This window comes from Perissodus microlepis, chromosome 12, assembly GCF_051167445.1.
Source record: "Perissodus microlepis isolate ML-2025 ecotype Zambia chromosome 12, ASM5116744v1, whole genome shotgun sequence".
Lineage (NCBI taxonomy): Eukaryota > Metazoa > Chordata > Actinopteri > Cichliformes > Cichlidae > Perissodus > Perissodus microlepis.
In genome coordinates, this window is record NC_140472.1 from 13,502,207 (window position 1) to 13,520,090 (window position 17,884).

The window sequence follows — 17,884 nt, forward strand, 5'->3', positions numbered from 1 at the left end:
TGCATGTGGATTTTCTCCCTGGTACAATTTAAAAATAATCAAGAGTTTTATTTTATAGGTAGTGTTGTTTGTTTTTCATTCATGCCCATGTCGAGTTGACACATAAAGCCTTCGCAAGTCATTGTTTCGGTAGCGTTATAAATTCTGTCACATGTTGTTGCGCAATTTCCCCATGCGTCCACTGTTATCAGTCTGCAGTGAACTAGCATTTTTTTATAAATAAGACTCCATGTATGACTTCCAGTGCAAAAAAAAGTCCGCCCACTGGAAACATCTTGCTAATAAAGAAGGTCATTAATAGTACCCGTCACTTAAATACATTTAAAAAATACATTTTTTTAGTGCTGGAAAAAAACAGCTAAAGAATATATGAAAAGCTTTGTCCATTTTCTGAAAGTCGGTGCAGGATAAATGATGACAAAGAGGCAAACTAGAGGAGTCATGCATTCAGGTTTTGATTTTTAAAACTCCATTCATCACTCCGGGTTTGTAAGGAGGAAGGAAGCTTGGATGGCTGTGGGTTAAAAATGGAAAAGACATTATGGCAGGAGAGGGAAAAGGGAGAGGAGGGAAGAAAAAAAAAAACATTTTCAGGAATTAGTTTGTCGGAGCAGGCAGAGGGTATTGTTTCCTGACAGCTGGGGTCCAACAGAGCACTAAGGTAGGGGGAGGGGACCTTTTTTTTTCCCCTTCGAAAAGGGGGGAAATTCTTGGAGTTGACATCAGCCCTCTTCATTTTCACTATACTGCTCAAGGCTGAATCGTAGGTTCCAACTAATGGGCCCAAGTCCATACAACTGTCAGGAGGCAGTTGCTTTTAAAGGCTGCTAGCTCCCTATTGAAACTTTACTCTGCTGTGTGCATAGTGCCTAATGAATGCTACTCTCCGGAGAGAAAATCCAAAACAATGCAGTTTTCTCTGTCTAATCTATGTCAATCATGAGTCCTTCCACAAATGAAACGAGCGCTATTGTGAGCGTTTGGTCTGGCCCGGCCGTGCCCACCCCAGCTCTCCCACCCAATCCATCCCTTATTTGACAGCTTCTGCCAGGACTGAGGAACATGCCCCGGGGCACTTTTTTTCTGAGCACCTACTTTTCTTTTAATTGCCAGTGTGCCCTATGTAGCAACTGTTCACACACTCCCCGAAACATCCAGCCAGGTAATGTCAGCCGCACACTGTCACATTAGCTCCAGTCCACACTTTGAGCTACACACCGCTCACTCATACATGAGAGGGAGAGAGGGAGGGTGTTTGAGTCTGTGAGTTGCTTCTGGAAACAAAAGGTGAGGAATTGGGGGCCATGCTGCTTAGCAAAAACTTTCTCTGTGTTGCAGTGCAGAAGGAAAGAGAAAAAAAACGCAGGTAAAGTGTCAGAAGAAAGTTTGCACTGCAGAATAGGAGCCAGCATTTTTTTAAGTGGCTGATTCAAATGCCGTGGCTTAAGCGGTACTAGATGTTTGTAAAAGAGTGAAACAGGAGATAACCTAATATAAATTAAACTGCAAGACATTTGGAAATGCTTTACACGTGCCCTTATTTTATTAGAAACAAACGCAGCCATATGGTTGAGGTCTCATAGCAATGCCTGTTTCAGCATGGGAGCTGGAAGCTCTGGTAAACACACTCGGACAGAGTACTGAAAGAAGTGTGTAACTAAAGTGAAGTTTAGCTGATCCATTTTCGTAACTCTCTAATTGTCTTCCAGCCTTCCCTGCTGCCTCCAACACTCAGAATAGACATCAGTAGAATGTGCTACTTTTACAGGACCCAGATGCAACAAAGGTGGCAGTGATGCCACTGAAATTTTCCAAAAAAGCTGCACTGGAGGCGTTTGGGTTTTTGAACACAGAGAATACAACATATGCTCGGGGGCATGTGGCCTGCCAGAGCTGGGTTCTAATTGTTACATTGCTCTCACAGAGCAGAGGAAAACACAGCCAAGAGTCTTTGTCATCTCTGAAGTGTGTGCTGCCATACTCCAGGCCAACAGCAGAGCACGGAGAAGAGACAGATGTCTGGACATTTGCTGTCAAACTAAGTCAGACAGTCTGCCAAAGGGACAGAAAAAAAAAATCCAAACTTTTGCTAACAACTATCTGTCAACTTAAAGGTCGCACTGAGGAGTCGTGTTAAGCGTAAATCTAGGTAATGTTAATTTTGCTATATTATCTAAAACGGATTGCAGGATTTTGCATATGTATTGGTGGCGGTGGATCAGGAAGTGGTTCAATACATGGACCTCCACCCACACCAAATGTTACTTAGTTATAAAGGGCATAAAATGAAGCGCTGTTTGAATGTGCGCGAATGGGCAAATGTGGCTTGTGGCAAAAAGCACTTTGAGTGGTCAGCTGGAGTAGGAAAGAATTATATGAGCACAATTCCATTTACCATTTAGCATGATATGCTCAATTGGATTAACTCACTCAAATCAACAGAAAAACAGTCAGACAGGCAACAAATAAAGGAGCGAATATGCATAAAGTGGCAGCTCAGACGCGGCCTGGTGCTTGTAAAAGCGGCTTCGCCCAACTTGCGGTGAATAGCCGAGCAGCAGGAATGCCTCCATGGATCACCCCGGCAGATAATGTCAATCACCTACTGTGTGGAGAACTCCTCCCCATTGTTTTCTTTTAACCCTCCTCCCCAACAGAAAACAAATGGGCCACACAGCTTGCTGTTTGGCTGAGGTGTTAATTACCGTCCCCCCGGCCCATATGAACAGCAACTTCAGACAATAACCCTGTCAGGCTCCCGGCAGGAACAGTCCCTCCCAGGTTTTCTCTGCTGATATCACCTGCTCCACGCGGGGCTATTGACACCTAAACCTGATCTATGCAAGAAACACAATTAAAGACTTTAAGGCACAAAGGAAAGTGTGATAGGTAGCACCCGCCTTTGTCTCAGAGTTTGCATTAAGCGCCATTGTTTGTCGACATTAAGGACAATTACGCAGACAATTGTTAAGCAAACCTTGGAAGTCATTGTGCTAATTAGCGTGTAATTGATGGGGAAATGACAAGCGGTTCAGCTGGTAATAAACGCAATACCGTCTGCGAATGAGGCTACTGCCTGCACTGAATGTGGACTTTTCAACTGGTCCACTATGAGGTAAGTATGCATTAGTAGCGGTGGTAGGGAGGTTGTTAATTAGAGGAAGATTAAAAAAACCTAGTTTGGTGAGAGTGTAAGTTATGGTGATATTTCTATTGCAGAGTACATGGAGTATAAATACAGTTACATTAGGCACCCATAAAAAACTTTTGGGGTTGAAGCCTGTCCTCTTGGTTTATACTACATTAACCGTGAGAAGCCCGTGTTGCTGCACTGGAAATAGCATGCTGCTAATGGCTACCACATTTGAAGTGTCCATTAGCCCACAGAGGAATGAAGTTAAGTGACTATGACAGGGGCACTCCCTCGGTTTGCCAGGCTTCTATTGTGACCCGGTTGGTCGTCCTGCACTCTTTTTCACAGCCAGTAGAAAAACTGGGTCAAAGGTCAGACATCCAGAGTGCTGTGGTTTCTATGGCGACGTGGCCTATTAAGGCCAGGCTCATTGGCCTCTTAACATGCTCTTGTACACAAAAGAACTATTAGCGCAAAAAAAAGGGGAGCGAGGAGAGCGATGAGGGGAGGCAGCGCCGGGGAGGTCCTGACAGCGCAGCGTCAAGCTTCTTCTGACATTTCCAAGACGGTTCGTGCAGGATACGCACTGTATGTCGGACGTACGCAGCGATGACGTGCTCTTCCGAAAACAGGCAAGATATGTGGGTTTGCGCTTTTCTCAAAAGGTCTCAGCTTTAAATTACTCAATGAGCGATGCCGTCATATGACTACCTCATGTGTATTTTGCACAAGGCCAAACTCACCAGCAAACTGGGTTTATTTGAAAAGTCCTTGGAGTGAATTTATTGCTGTTTCAGTAATAAAACAGCATTAACAGAATACAAGGCCAAGACAAACCCCCATAAAAAGCTTCTTTAACATTCTGTCTCAGTGAGTGAGCTGCAACTTCAGCAGGCGTTTGCATTTCTGCAACTCAAGCAATTATTTGTTTCATGAGGCTACTCTTTTTTTTTTGTCTTCCTTGAGCATGACATGGTCCTGAGTTATTACTTCCTGCATCTAGAGTGTAACCAACGTTAACTGCAATGTGTGTGTTAGAATGAAGCCGCCATTGTTCTCCTCCTTGGATTTCAGGTCATTTTATTCAGCCGTTTAAAGCTAAAGTGAGGGTACAGTCAGGAATAAGTGAGTAATTTTGTTACAGAGCACAACAGCAGGTCAAATAAAAACTCACTGTGTAATTAGACGCAGGAGAAAATAATTATACATCTGGTAAGAGCAAGGCCATCTCATAAAGACAGAGAGTAGGGTGCAAAGCTATTCAAAGTTAATTATGTGAAGTCAGTTATGTGGTTTTCTGCACCTTTGGAGATCTGCTTTCAATTGTCACAAACGGCTCCCTGCTAATGTCACAATGATCCGATGTCAAGACAGGCTAGCCCTCTAATGTCCAAGATATGCTTTCTGCTCAACGACCCGCGGCATTGTTTGTCCAGTCGCGCAGGAACGCAACGTTTTTATTGTTTGGGGAGTAGCCTCGTTTCATTGAAATTCACAGCTGTAAACGTCTGTATAATTAACTCCAGAACACGACGTGGTTACCAGCAGTCGGCTGGTTGTTTACAGTAAAGCTCGACTTAGAAATCAAATCTAGGTGTGTGTGTGTCAACACTACGCCAATGGCACACAAGTGAGACCTGAATTTTTCATTTATGACCAAACACAAATTGACCGGAGACAGCGTGGGTTACCAATATAATGCTGCGTTTTCTTGCCAAGGCGTTTAGGAGGCAATAATAAGTTGTGCATGCACCCCCACCCACTCGCACTGAACGGGGCAAATACCACAGCGTGGTAATCACTCCCAAATACACAGGGAAGACATAAAAATAACCCCTCTCTCTTCTTTTTCCAGAAATTGCAAATAAATATTTACCCCCAGCCTCCGAGAGTAAACACACGTACGTCTAAAAGTGCACCTTATTTTTTTTTACTGACAGAGCACAATTGTTTTTCTCTCTCTTTTTTTTTAACTTCCCAAGAGTAGCTGACAGGGCTAGAGGAGAGGCAGCAAAGCGTCGTGAAGGGTGGGAGTCGGTTTTGAAAAACTGAGGTGGGCATAAGTGGGTGTAGTGGAGAAGGCAAGCGAGAGAGAGCGAGAGAGAGAAGGAGGAAAAAAAGAGCCTAAATTAAACACATTTGTTTCTGCTCTCACATACCACAAGTCTTATGAAAACAGAGGGCTGATTGTGTTCACTCTGCAAGTCCTACCCCCCTCCCCTCTGTCTCTTCACCACCACCCAGCTCCACTCCCCCAACCCCCTGTCCTGAGCAGCAGCAGCCCCTAACCCCCACCCCCCCACCCCAACACACACACACACACACACACACACAGCTGCCTGCAGATGCCTCCTGTGTTTGCTCTCTTGAGTGCTAAAGCGCAAATCTCCAGGCCCCGCAGACTTCTGGGCCCTGCCTCATCTCAGTTTTTACTACCTGACATCCCTATCACCCCACTGCAAACTCCACTCCCTCCACTCTCCTCCGGCTCTCTCCTACTCACACACACACACATGTTCAAATGCCACAGGTATGTTTCAGCCACAGTCAGTCCTCAAACACAGGGGACCCAGATAGGGACTGAGGCCATATAATTTAAGGTGGCAAAGCTGTGGAATCAGTCGCTTTGACGTGGAATCAATTCATTTCCATCTATATGTCGCTGTTTTTAAGCTCTAACAGTCATATATTCAAAAATCATTTGGCATAAAAGAAAGAAATTTGCTACATGTGCTACAATGTAGCTTTTGAATCGAACAGTAAAAGCAATCTCAAACCTCCACAATGTGTGACACAGCACAAAATTGCCATGACATTCCCCAGGATTAGTTATGCGTACTGTCAGCAGACTGCAGGGAGGTCTGGAAGACTGCCAGCGGGGTTTTTTTTGTTTTTTTTAATACCTGAAACATTTGTAAAAGTCATTTCCTTACAGTCTGCAGGCTTCATTTTCATCGTGCTGATATTGAGTGCTAAATCACGATTTAGCAATAGGCTTGTCTATAACTTTGTCCCCGTGCAGGGCTCTTCTTACATCTCTGAAACTCTGAAAAGCCTGAAACCCGTCAGACAAAACCTACACGTTCACGGTGTGAAGAAAAGCCTATAGAGGAATCCCAAGGCGGGATGAGGATGGGTCATTAGTTCCTTTACCTCTTCAAGGTTCAGCAGGTCTCTTGAAAGCAAAACAATGAAGCAGGAACATAAGCAGAGAACCATCAATTGCCTGAGAATATCTGTTTATTTTAATATTGACTAAATCACTTTTTACATATTTTGGGAAAACATGTCCAGTTTTGAGCAACTAATATTAATTCATACAGGCTGTCACAACTTCTTATAGAAAAAAATCTTCATGACATTAACCAGACCACTGAGACCTCGAGGCTGGACATGCTACTTAAAACAATACAGCTGCTGCTATCTTTCACTTTCAATGCAATCTAATGAGAGGGGCAAGGTGATTATGATCAGGGGCTGCTGTAAATATCAGATTCCCTGAGACAGGGTTGAGGAGAGGCCCCCTTAAAATTACATAGTATTCAGGAATGCAGAGCATGAACCACGGTAACAGGGAGCTGAAGACAAAAACGCTCACATCCCATTCTGAACGTTTAGCTCACACCACGCGACAGGAAAAAAAAGGGGGATTTACAAACAGCCTTTTAAAAAAGTAGGAAAGTTTATCTTTCATGGAGAACTGTTTCTGCGATACTGTGCCACAATGCAACAAGCTTCCACTCAATCCAAGCTGCACACTTCTGCAAACAATTAAATGTTAACCCAAGGACTGTAAGCTGCTCAGAGAGCGAGAGAGAGGGAGAGAATAGGAGGGGGTGACTGGAGAGAGAGAGAGAGAGGGGGGGGGGGTGCTTGTGCACAATTACAGCAGGGATTTATGGCCTGAGAAACAATTTATAAATCACAGCGCCTGAGCTAATGTGCTCCAGATTGTTCTCCATGCAGCTGCAATTTTGGTCTGCGTGAAACGGCATAATAAACCTGGCTGGAGGACATGTTTGGGTGGTGGCGGTGGTGGGGCAGGGAGAAAAGTTGAGATTGTGGGTGGGGGCTGAAAGTTTTGAGGTGTTTTGAACAAAGAAACCGAGAAGTTGTTTTTTTTTTAATTATTATTATTATTATTTGAGGCCGGGTGAGATTGTGCTGAGGTGTGATTCTTAATTGAGAAAGGCTAAGAAGGTCTTAACGGAAATGTTCAAATTATGCAAATAATCCCAGTTAAAGATTGGTGGGAGGTTTGGGGGGTAATAATGGACAAAACAGGAAAAGCAGTGAAACTTCAAAACAAGCACAGTAACATTGCAGTGAATGGTTTTCCACTCACTGCAAAAAACGTGAAAGGCACTCTTTTAATTACACTTCTGACATGAGTCGAAAATCATTCGGGTAATGAAAAGGAAAGACAAATGCTGCAAACTGATCCCTTCATTGTGGCTGCTGGGCTGATGTAGAGGAGGGGATCGGATATGCCGAGGGGAAGCCTGAGCTTTCGCGGCCACTCAGCCAACTGGCCCTGAACCTTGACCTCTAACCCTTCACCCAGGGGGGCAAACAAAGCTCTGAGTGACATCTGAAACTAGACACTCTGTGGGGAGAGAGTGTCTGGACAGGACTCAAATAACCCCATTAACTCTGCAGAAAAGATTTATGGCTATTTATTCTCCCCCTGCAAATTTCGAAAGCTGAAGAGTCACACAGATCTGTCAAAAATAATCGAGCGATTAAGAGGTGCGCAGCGAGTTTTATCCCGTTTACTTGCCAATATCTCCATCTTGCATGAGGATAGGCAAAAATGCGCCATAATTAACAACTCTGAGTGGAGCTGTGATTAGCAGTGGTACACACATATGCCAACAGTTAGTCTGCAGCAAAATAAATTCTGCTTAATATGAACAGCATGAGTCCATCTTCAGGCAGTTTTAAAGAGAGTCACTGATGCATATTCACCCGCACCTCTGATGGATTTCTGTACAATGGATTACGTAAACAACTCTGGCATTGGTTTACTGTAAACAAAAACAGAGGGAAAAGTTGATGGTAAATGTGCTGCGGTGAATGCGAGCGCTCCATCGCCAGAATGCTGAAAGCCACTGTAGTATTTAAATCAGGCAAGGAGGGAGGAAGACTGGGCCAAGCATTCTGTAGCTCAGCTGTGAGGCTCTAAGCCGTTGCCCTAGGGTCTTTGTCCTGCCTTTCAGGGCAAGTCTGAGGTAGTCAAAGACCCTATTCATGACCGGCGCTCCCCCTGCCAACACACCCATACAGCCCCAGTCAAGTCAGCCGAGAGCTATAGAGCCTTCCCATTTCACACGAGAATCAGACCTGCCCCTAAAGCCTGCTTCAGGGATTTCCAATAGCCAGCTCCTCTAACCCATGTACAAATCAAACAAAAGGGCTCCTTGGCCTATTCCATGTCATATAGGCTTGATTAGATCTTTTTTTTTTTCTAATGTAGCTACTCTACATTTGAAGCAAATAAGTCAGTCAAATATGTAGGGAATTGTTCCGATGGAGATCCTGACCCTACTCCACATCCATGATTATCATCTGATACAAGATCAACCTCATGCCAACACTTACTTCTTTAAAGAAGCACCCAAGCTGAGTATATCAAATGATAAACTCTCAACACAAAGCAACCTAATCATGCTGATTATCTGAGGGCAGGCGTTAGGGGAATCCCACTATCTGTAAAGAGTGTCTTATGTCTGCTGAGCACAAGGCCCTCAATCACATCCTTTACTCATAACTAATCAAGAACATTACCTCATAATTTTAAATTGAGCAGATAAGGTCAGGGAAGAGGGATATCCTGTGGCTGAGAGCGATGCAAACAGCTCAGGCCATCAGACGCTTCTGCTGCTCCTGCTGTTTATTCTAACAGGATCCACAAGTCTGGACCGAGATAAGGAGGCTACACATTTTCGATGACTTGTGCCTTTGCTCAGCTTTAATCTAATTTGCTGCTCCGCAGAACATTGTGACTTCTTAACAAGTACAATTGGTTTATGAGGCTAACGGGGAAAGAGAAGGGCACCCAAAGGTTAAGTTAATACCAATATCAGGACAGGCAGCCTGATCTCATGGGAAAAGTGTCAATGTGTGATATTTAACAAACAAATTCACATTAAATGCATTTCTTTATGGGGTTTCCTGGTTGTTGTTTTTTAGATATCTAAGATCGGCCTGCCCTCATGAACATTTTGTAAACTTCACTTAAAAAACACTGTTGCAATAAAGTGGCAATGCATAAATTATTTTACAAATACTGTTGCAGACAATTTTTAATGATAAAATGCAAACCACTAAAGATTACACGGACACGTTCCAATAACGGCTTAAACAACAGAGTGAAATAATGCTTCTGTGACATACATTTACGCCAGGCTAATATGCGTGTGTCTAAATAAATGTATTAAACACGTGACACTAGCTCTCCGTCTTTATTTATACAGTTACATATATACGATCCATTACTTACGAGCTACCAGAGCTAAATTCAGTTTGCAGATGGCGCGTCAGTCTTATCGGTTACAGCGATGGCTCTATAGTCAAGCGCGTGCACGTTTTGGTCTATTTCAATACAACAACGTGCAAGAAATCATCATGCGGCAACTTAAAATGCGTGACAAAGTGAGAGATGCATTTGCTTTATGGGTAAAGTGAAAATCTGCACGGGTTAAACCAACTCTTAAAATGTCAGTGCGGAACAGGTCACGGGTTGTGTACGGGTGCAACGTGCGGATGTGTGACATGTATCTGTCAGTGGGCTACGAGCTCCAACAGCACTCCCAAACCTGCTCCACCATTTAACTCGGTGGGAAGCGGCATTGCTGATTTATAACCTCAACCAGAAGAACAGCTGCTCTGCTTGCAGTCAACTAACCTCATTCTGGAAGGATGTCCATCCACTTCTTAATTTAGTATGACACTACAGCCTCACTGGTACAACGCATACGCATGCCTTTATTGGGCCGCACAGAGCACTTCCGTGCCCTGCATATGAACCGAAGCGAGGCCTGGTGTAAATCTCAGTAGTACTGATGCTACATACACATGATCTGATATCCTCCTGCTGTTGTTGACTGGGTTGTGACTGTAAGGTAATGGTAAGGCATTGTGGTCTACGAAGAAGAAGCTGTGCTCTGTGGGAGACAGAATCCCTCAGATAAATGAGTGCCTCAAGGTCTGGAAGGCAGCCCACCACAGGATAACAGGCAAAGGAATAGCAGCACCCATATCTGCCCCAGTTTATGCTTCTACCACCACATCTCATCAACAATCTCTCCTCATGCCTGCTCCCTCTCCCTCTGCTGCTGCCTGCAGTGCTTAAACTGAAAACAGCTGCTTGGAATACCAGACTGATGAAACCCCGTTTAGAGCTTTTTTTTTGTCTTCCTGCTGTACAATCACATTTTACTAGCGAGGAGTTTAAGGTACAATTATAGAGGGAAAACATTTCTTTATGCGACCTAAACAGTAGTGGTTATGGGTATGCATGGGCATACAAACACTTATATAAGGAAACAGTCACTCTACCCTAATCTACCAGTTAGACTGCTGTGGTATGATTTTATCTGCAGTTTTCACTGAGAAGCAGTGTACTGGAGGTGAAAAGACTAGTTAACCGATAAGACTAATTTAACCAACTCAGACAAAAAAATCACAAGTTCATCTCCTTTCTTTGTCGTATTACACAAGCGATTACACAGTTAATCCACCTTCATTCAACTGGCTGGATCATAAACATAATTATGGTTAGATGCAGGCATAATTAAGGCCCGACCGATATATCATCCGACATTTTGTCTAGCACAGGTAATTTAGTCATTTAAAAATGGTATCCGACAGAGTTGCTCCAACTCCAATTCTGACAAACTGTATTAAGAATAAAACTCCTTCTCCGTTTCTATGAGGACAGAGACACGCACACGATTCATGCGAGCTTTAATTTGCACTAAGAACAGCTTTTTTTAATATGTAACAGTTTAACCAAAAAAATGAGTGACAAAGAACGCAAGCTTTGGTTTTCCATTGCTTCTAACTAAACTATATTTGAGTCTCACAATAGATTCATGATGCAGAGATTATCCGCTAAGCATTGCAATTGTGTGAACGCAGAGTAAGGACACGTGTAGACATGACTCTCTATTTGTTCACAGGAACGCCTATCGCCTATATTTAACTCTTCAACAAGAGTTTTGTGTTCCGAGACTAGAACAGCGGAGACATCGGCGTGCGCTCCGAAGCGCTAGACGTGTTCACCTGTTTGGCCAAATGTATCTCAACTTAAACACAAGTTCTCCCATTTTTTGTTTGTTTTTTTTTAAAGGAGAAAAAGCAGTATACCAAACTGAGCAGCAGTTCTGGCCAAACGCAGCAAACGAGAAAAACACATAAATTGATTTTAAAAAAAAACAAAAAAAAACACTCGCACACATATTCATCTTGGCACATCAAAGGGATTCATTGATGTCACTGAACATGGGGAGTCTGCGGCTGGAGAGGGGAGATGTTGGTTATCCTTTCCTCAAAGGGTGCTGAGATGCTCCTGATGGGCCCCGCGCTCGAGAAGCCAGAGAACGCTATAAACAGAATTTCTAATGTCAGGCGGGCGAGTGGGTGGGTTAGGTAGTGAACCAGCAGGCTATGGGGTAGCGGGAGGAATTGACGCCAGCTCATGCTTTCCACAGAGATTAGAGAGAGAAGGATAGAGACCAGGACTGACACCATTTCACACAGTTGTGTGTGAGGGATGGTAGGAAGAAAGCATCCGTGGGCTGAAAATCAAATGCCAGATGCATCCCCCCCCCCAAAAAAAAAAAAGATTTGCATGTGATGCTGCTGGAGATGATATAAAGTTATAACATCTACTGATTTGTTGGTTAGTTGCTGTGTAAATTGGAACATTTGCAACATATTATTAGCTGCACTGGTTTGTGCTGCACTAATTAGAACTGACCTTGATTACCCCTGTGCAATATAAAAGCTAATTGCTGAGAAATACAGCCGTGAAATATGTACCAATTCACACATTATGTGGAAACTGAGAATGTAAACATCTCTCCCCTTCTTCTGCAACTAAATCACGATTGTTTTTCAATTCCTTTAAGTCCGAGCAGAGGGTTCATTATCAAAATGACTCCAGGCGAGAGCTCCCAGCCAGTGATGGCATTTCTGCGGGCGATCGAGATCTCCTTCTAATTGGATAGTGCCACCAAATTGATGTAGATGTGTTTGCCTTTGAAGGGAAAAAAATCCTTTAAAAACTATAAACCTAGTCAAAAATGTTAGCTGTGTTGACACAGCGCTTGGGTATAAAAATATTTGCACGCCAGCATTCAGGAATACAACACTGAGCGTTGTGAGAATGTGAGCGCCCCGTACACTGTTCCCTCTGTTGCAAAATATCCACACAGCCTCACCTGAACGCCCCCACTCCCCCAACCCTCCTGACGCTCACAGGCTCTGCACAGACAAACGTGCAGCACGCATGGTTGCATGTTTGCTCATTCACACACACACACACATGCAGCAAGGTGAGTGAAATGCCAAGTGAGCCACCTGATGAAAAGACATCTCCACACAAACAGGCTTTGCTTATGCAGGGAGAGGCCCTTTTATTCAGCGGGACAATGTCTGTGTTGACTTTTCTTTGTCTGCACATTTTAAGCACCAAAAGCACCAGAAAGAATTGAGGGGGGGTGGCGGTGGTGGTGAGAGCCAATGCGGCATGCAATCGTAGCCACTGACATGTCCAGACTTATACAAGCTCTCCATTCATATCTCGATCTCAAACCATTTTCTATTCAACAATCATGCTCGGGAGTTCGAGTGTCCCACCGTGTATTTGATGAAGATATGTTTGAGCGGCTAACCTCGCTCACACTCTCTCGCCACCTCTCACACACAAGAGGCATTTCGCTCGTCGGCGAGGATGATGGTGATGTAGTGGCCGAGTTATCTAAAAGTGCTGATGAAGGCAACAAGGGGCGGTGGCGTGGAGCGGAGTGCGTGTTTCGCCAAGTTAAATCTGACAGTCTTCGATCACAATGCAAATCAGTGAATTGGCAAACATTTAGCTGGATTTGTGCTGCTAACTTTGATAAAGAGGGGGAAAAAAACAAAACAAAAATTTTTAAAAAAAAATGCTCCGGTCCTGCGCCCCACAGCAGGCAGAGGTCTGGTGGAACATCTCTGCAAACATAAAACCTCCTCCTCAGCTCTCAGTGGATTACAGCGGAATGTCAGCTCAGAGCAGGCTTTAAATCAGTTATGCTTGGCCCTCAGGGGAACTCTGTGCTGATCCCATGTAGGCCTGTCTCTCATTGCTCATGATAGGGTTGCCACATCCCAATTTTTATTTTTTTTTAAGTTAGGGGCTCAAAACCTTCAAGACTGCAGAGTAAAATTACTGCATGACAACTCTTGAGCAACACCTCACGTCTATTATATGCACTGAATGCACATGCAGCATTACTACACAAAAGCAGCTGGTTGGGAGAGCACAAGTAGGAGTTATAAATAGTTTCATGCAAATGTGAAAATGAATGTCTTGCATACATACAAAACTAAAAAAAAAACATTTACATTACGCTCAAAGGTATCAAGCTGCCTAGTCTGCACCAGGAAATGGAAACGGTGGATTTTGTTGCCTGGCACTAATCACACGATCTGTGTGAGAGACGCAACTTTAATGCGTCTCATGCAGCATAAGTACAACCGCGTACTGCTGGGCGCTTATAAAACAAATGTAGCAGTTCCAGCAGCAGGGCGTTCCAAGCTGCACAACATCATAAAAGTATTTGCGGGCACCAGGATGGTTTTTATGTCAAGACAGGAGAGGTGACAAAACAAATTCATTTACCCTGTAGGAAGAAATTTAATCTCACTAGCCTATCTGCATATTCCACAGAATGATGATTCGTGATAAACTTTACTGCAGAGCTCATCATGTGTGTAAAATGTGTGATAAATGTGTGATAAATATTATTCTGTAAACCTATCTGCACTAAACTTGATCCACAGGTGTAAATAAACCAGACTCTCGCAATGAGAGGTGAAAAAAAAAAGAAAAATGTTGAACCTTTCCCCAGTCACATTCACGACATTTAAGCCACGAAGCCAGTCCAAAGCCCAGTACAATATGGAGACCTTAAGACGACCGCTAAGTATGCCAGCTATTGTCTGCCTGCTTGTTTTCTGCCACAGTGATGATTGACACAGTCAGCCCACTTTGTCCTATTGACCCCATTCTTTTTTTTTCTTCAAATATAGAGGATTATACCTCAGAATTTTAAATCCCCTGTAATTATTTGTTACTTTGCCACAAGCAACAAGCTGTATTAATTTTCAGCTCTTGTTTTCCTAGAGAAAATACCAGGAAGAGAGAGGCATTCATACCAGACACGCATGACAAAACAAAGCAAGGGACGAGATAACAGAGTTGAAGCAGTTAGGTTTGTTTCTTAATTACACCAAACACAGTTTCCTTTGGGGGGAATAAACGTATTCTAATGCACTTCTATTCGAGCACGTTTATCTCTTGGGTTGTGACGTCACTCCTCGGAAAGTCTGGTGGCCAAAACCAACAACATAGACAAACTACAAGGTAGCGTGCATCACATGGAGTGAGGAGAGTAGCCATTTAGTTAATGAGCCCCAATGGAGACCTCCAATGAAGCCATCAAGACTGCTCAGAATAACAATGGTCAACTAACGCCTTTCTAATTGAATGGAAGGTACAGGGAGGCAAGGGGAGTGGGCAAGGAACAGTGAAAAGGATAAAGGGGGAGGGGAGGGGGGCTGGGTCTTTTCAGTCAGATGCCTGCCAGGCCTTAACGAAAGTACTTGTTTTGTTTTTTTTCCTTTTTTGGGGGTGGGGGGTGACATGGCTTGGGGGATGGACAATCTCAAGAAAAACAGAGCTCAAAAGCAGAGATTATTTCAAGGAAGTTTGTGCAGCACCAATTACATTGCATTTAACAGTCTCCCGATTCCAAATATTAAACTACCTAAAATGTGTGTCTGTTTGACCTTAAGAGTCCACAGCATTACTAACTGGCTACCCACTGCTGTGTGAAAATATCATGTTTGAAGCCAAGCACTGCAAAAAAGAAAAATTGCAACAACAACAAAAAAGCAGCAACCAAACCAATAATCAGTATTAAACACTATAAAGTGTTTACAACTTCACAAGCTGGGAATGCCTCAATGCAACAAGTTAAATGACACACTCCAAACTCTGCATCAGCAACACTTGCTTAAGACTGTCAACCTTATCTGGACATTTAAAGTCTCTGGACAGCATCTGTCGGGGGACACAGTGCAGTGAAATGCCTCCCGTGTGTGTCAGAGTGAGGTATTACATTGTTGTTACTGTAGGATATGACCTGACCAACAGCCTTTTCCCCCCTTTTGCAGAGTAGCTTTTAATATGCAGGCCAACAGAAGAAGTTAGCCTGCATATCAAAAGAAATGCCACTGAAGCTAAAAACATTAGAAAGAAATGTGGTGCAAGTAAAAACAACATGAGAATATCTTGCGATTCTAAAATGGCATTTTAGAAGGAACAGCAGCCTCTGCACTGCAAAATACAAGTCCCTGGAATAACAGCACTTTAGATAACATCAGCTTTAGTAAGGCGAGGCCACTATTAAGTATATAATGAAGACCCAGTGTGAAGCTGCAGCACAGTTTTTGTAAGGGGCTGTCAAAGTTGCTCCTTATTTTCAAAAAGACTGAGCAACGTGTCTGGGGTTTCCATCTGAATAAGAAGTTCTCATATGCGAGCCTTTGCGAGGGGTGGGTGGCAGGGAGAATTTTATATCCCCAAAAAGAACAAAGAAGTAGTTAGTACTCCTTGAGAGGCCACTCGGAGGGAATATGGCGGTCTGAGTTGTGCACAAGGAACTTTTACGCACGGCCAAAGTTTTTTGCAGAGTAAGAGGGAACAAAGAAAAGAGAGCAAGGGGAGGGAAACACATCCGCAGAGACACTTACTGTTCTTGCACTGGGAGACAGCGAACCATTAGAAAGGTATGGATTGGTGAGGTCTGGGATCATGAGAAACGGGTAGCCAGGATAGTGTGGACTCTTAAAAAAGCCACCATCTTGCTGTCTTCTCAGTGCTGCAGGGATAAAGAAAATGGTTAAGCAAGACACAACAATTACCAGTTGCACTATGCAAAAGACCCAGAGTTCCCTTTTATTATTATTATTATTATCATTATTATTACTGTTATCATTACCTTCGCTGAAGTAGTCTCTTGTTTTCTCATAACTTTCTGAGTCGGGTCTGGTTTGGGGGCGCCTCTCTGCTTGCTACAACGGACATTAGACACAGACGGAGGAGGAGGGGGGAAACTAGTGAAACTTTCAGCGCTATTAAATCCCATTTCTTTTAATGCTGAGCCCCGCGGAGAGCACTTAAAATGTGCTCTGCACTTACCTCCGAGTCTGATGAGCTGCTGTTGTTTTCCGACTCGTTCACTAAGGAGGATTTCACATCATCCAAATCCCTTTCCGCTGACACATTTTCGGAGATCTTTTCCTCCTGCTCCCCTTCGTCTTTAAACGATATCATTTCATCGTTGGCCCCCAAATCGTCCCCACCACCTCCGTTTAACTGTGGCATTTTCGCAGACGAGTGGAGAGTATCAAGGAGGACGAAAAACAAACGCAACAATTGACCTTTTCTTCTTTTTTTCTTTTCTTTATCTGATCAGCGTAGTCCAAGCGAACCACTGGAGCAGTAAACTACAAGAAAATGTTCATATTTTAAAACTCCTTTTTCATCCTCTGAACTTGATCCCGTGCTCCATGTCGAGCCTTGAGTTAATAATCCACAATTAAAAGTTTGCAACGGCGACAGAAAAAATCGATGAAAGCTTGGCGTCGGTGGCCGGATGCGCCGCAAACTTGGCAAAGTTTCGTCTCCTTCGCAGGTTGTGGACAACTTACGGTCCCTGTGTGTCTCTACTTTTTGTGCCGCTGAGGAATGGGACTTTCTTTCCTCCTACAAGAGTCCGGAGACCACATAAACTACAGCACGCGCGACAGCGAGGTTATTCAAGAACGAGCAACACGTCCGATTTCACCTCCTAATATCCATGCGTAAGAGAACAACTGCTCAAGTTTTTTTAAAAAAAGAAGAAAAAAATGAGGAAAGAAAAAGGGAAAAAAACAACAACGACACGGGCTGCAGTTTTCTCCACTTCGGACTCGCTTGCTTTCCCCGAGAACCGACAATTTGTTATGTGGGCCCCCAACGTAAACAAAGTTCATAACTAGAAAAAGAGAAATAACAAAAGACGTGCAAAAGTATAAAAAAATAAAAGGTTCAGCTGGACGTGCTCGCCCTTTCCCTCCACATTGCTGCCGGGGAATGCGCTCTGAAAACTACTTGGTTGTTCAAGTGGAAGAAAAGCGCAAGCCCGTCCGTAGAGGAGGAGTTTGCGCTGAAAACCGACACTTCATTCACCGCCGTGTAGGCTACATCAGCTATTCTTAACCCTAAAGCCACCAATGCGCAGTCTCCATACAGACCATGAAGTGATGAGGGGGGATATTTTAACTGGAGGGCTGCGTGACCACAAATACATCACCACCCCAATATATTATTATTATTATTATTATTATTATTATTATTGTAGACAAATTACTGGACTCGCTTTGTTTTAAACATGTGAATAAAGCACAAACAGCGCGTCATCCTAATCGCCTTTTAAT

At 43.6% G+C, this 17,884-nt stretch overlaps 1 protein-coding gene across 2 annotated transcripts in view; it reads right to left on the reverse strand.

Annotated features, from left to right (window-relative positions):
- tcf7l1b (transcription factor 7 like 1b) overlaps positions 1 to 17,671 on the reverse strand; it is a 30,270-nt gene extending 12,599 nt beyond the window's left edge. Inside the window, exons 1-3 of one of the 2 annotated variants that reach the window (XM_084946121.1) lie at positions 16,605 to 17,671; positions 16,405 to 16,477; positions 16,157 to 16,284 (exon numbers count right to left, since the gene is read on the reverse strand). In XM_084946121.1, the coding sequence (XP_084802247.1) occupies positions 16,157 to 16,284; positions 16,405 to 16,477; positions 16,605 to 16,790 (387 nt within the window). In that variant the 5' untranslated portion in view covers positions 16,791 to 17,671. The remainder of the gene's footprint in view (positions 1 to 16,156; positions 16,285 to 16,404; positions 16,478 to 16,604) is intronic. The other variant, XM_084946122.1, reaches the window with a different exon arrangement.
- Positions 17,672 to 17,884: the final 213 nt, after the last annotated feature.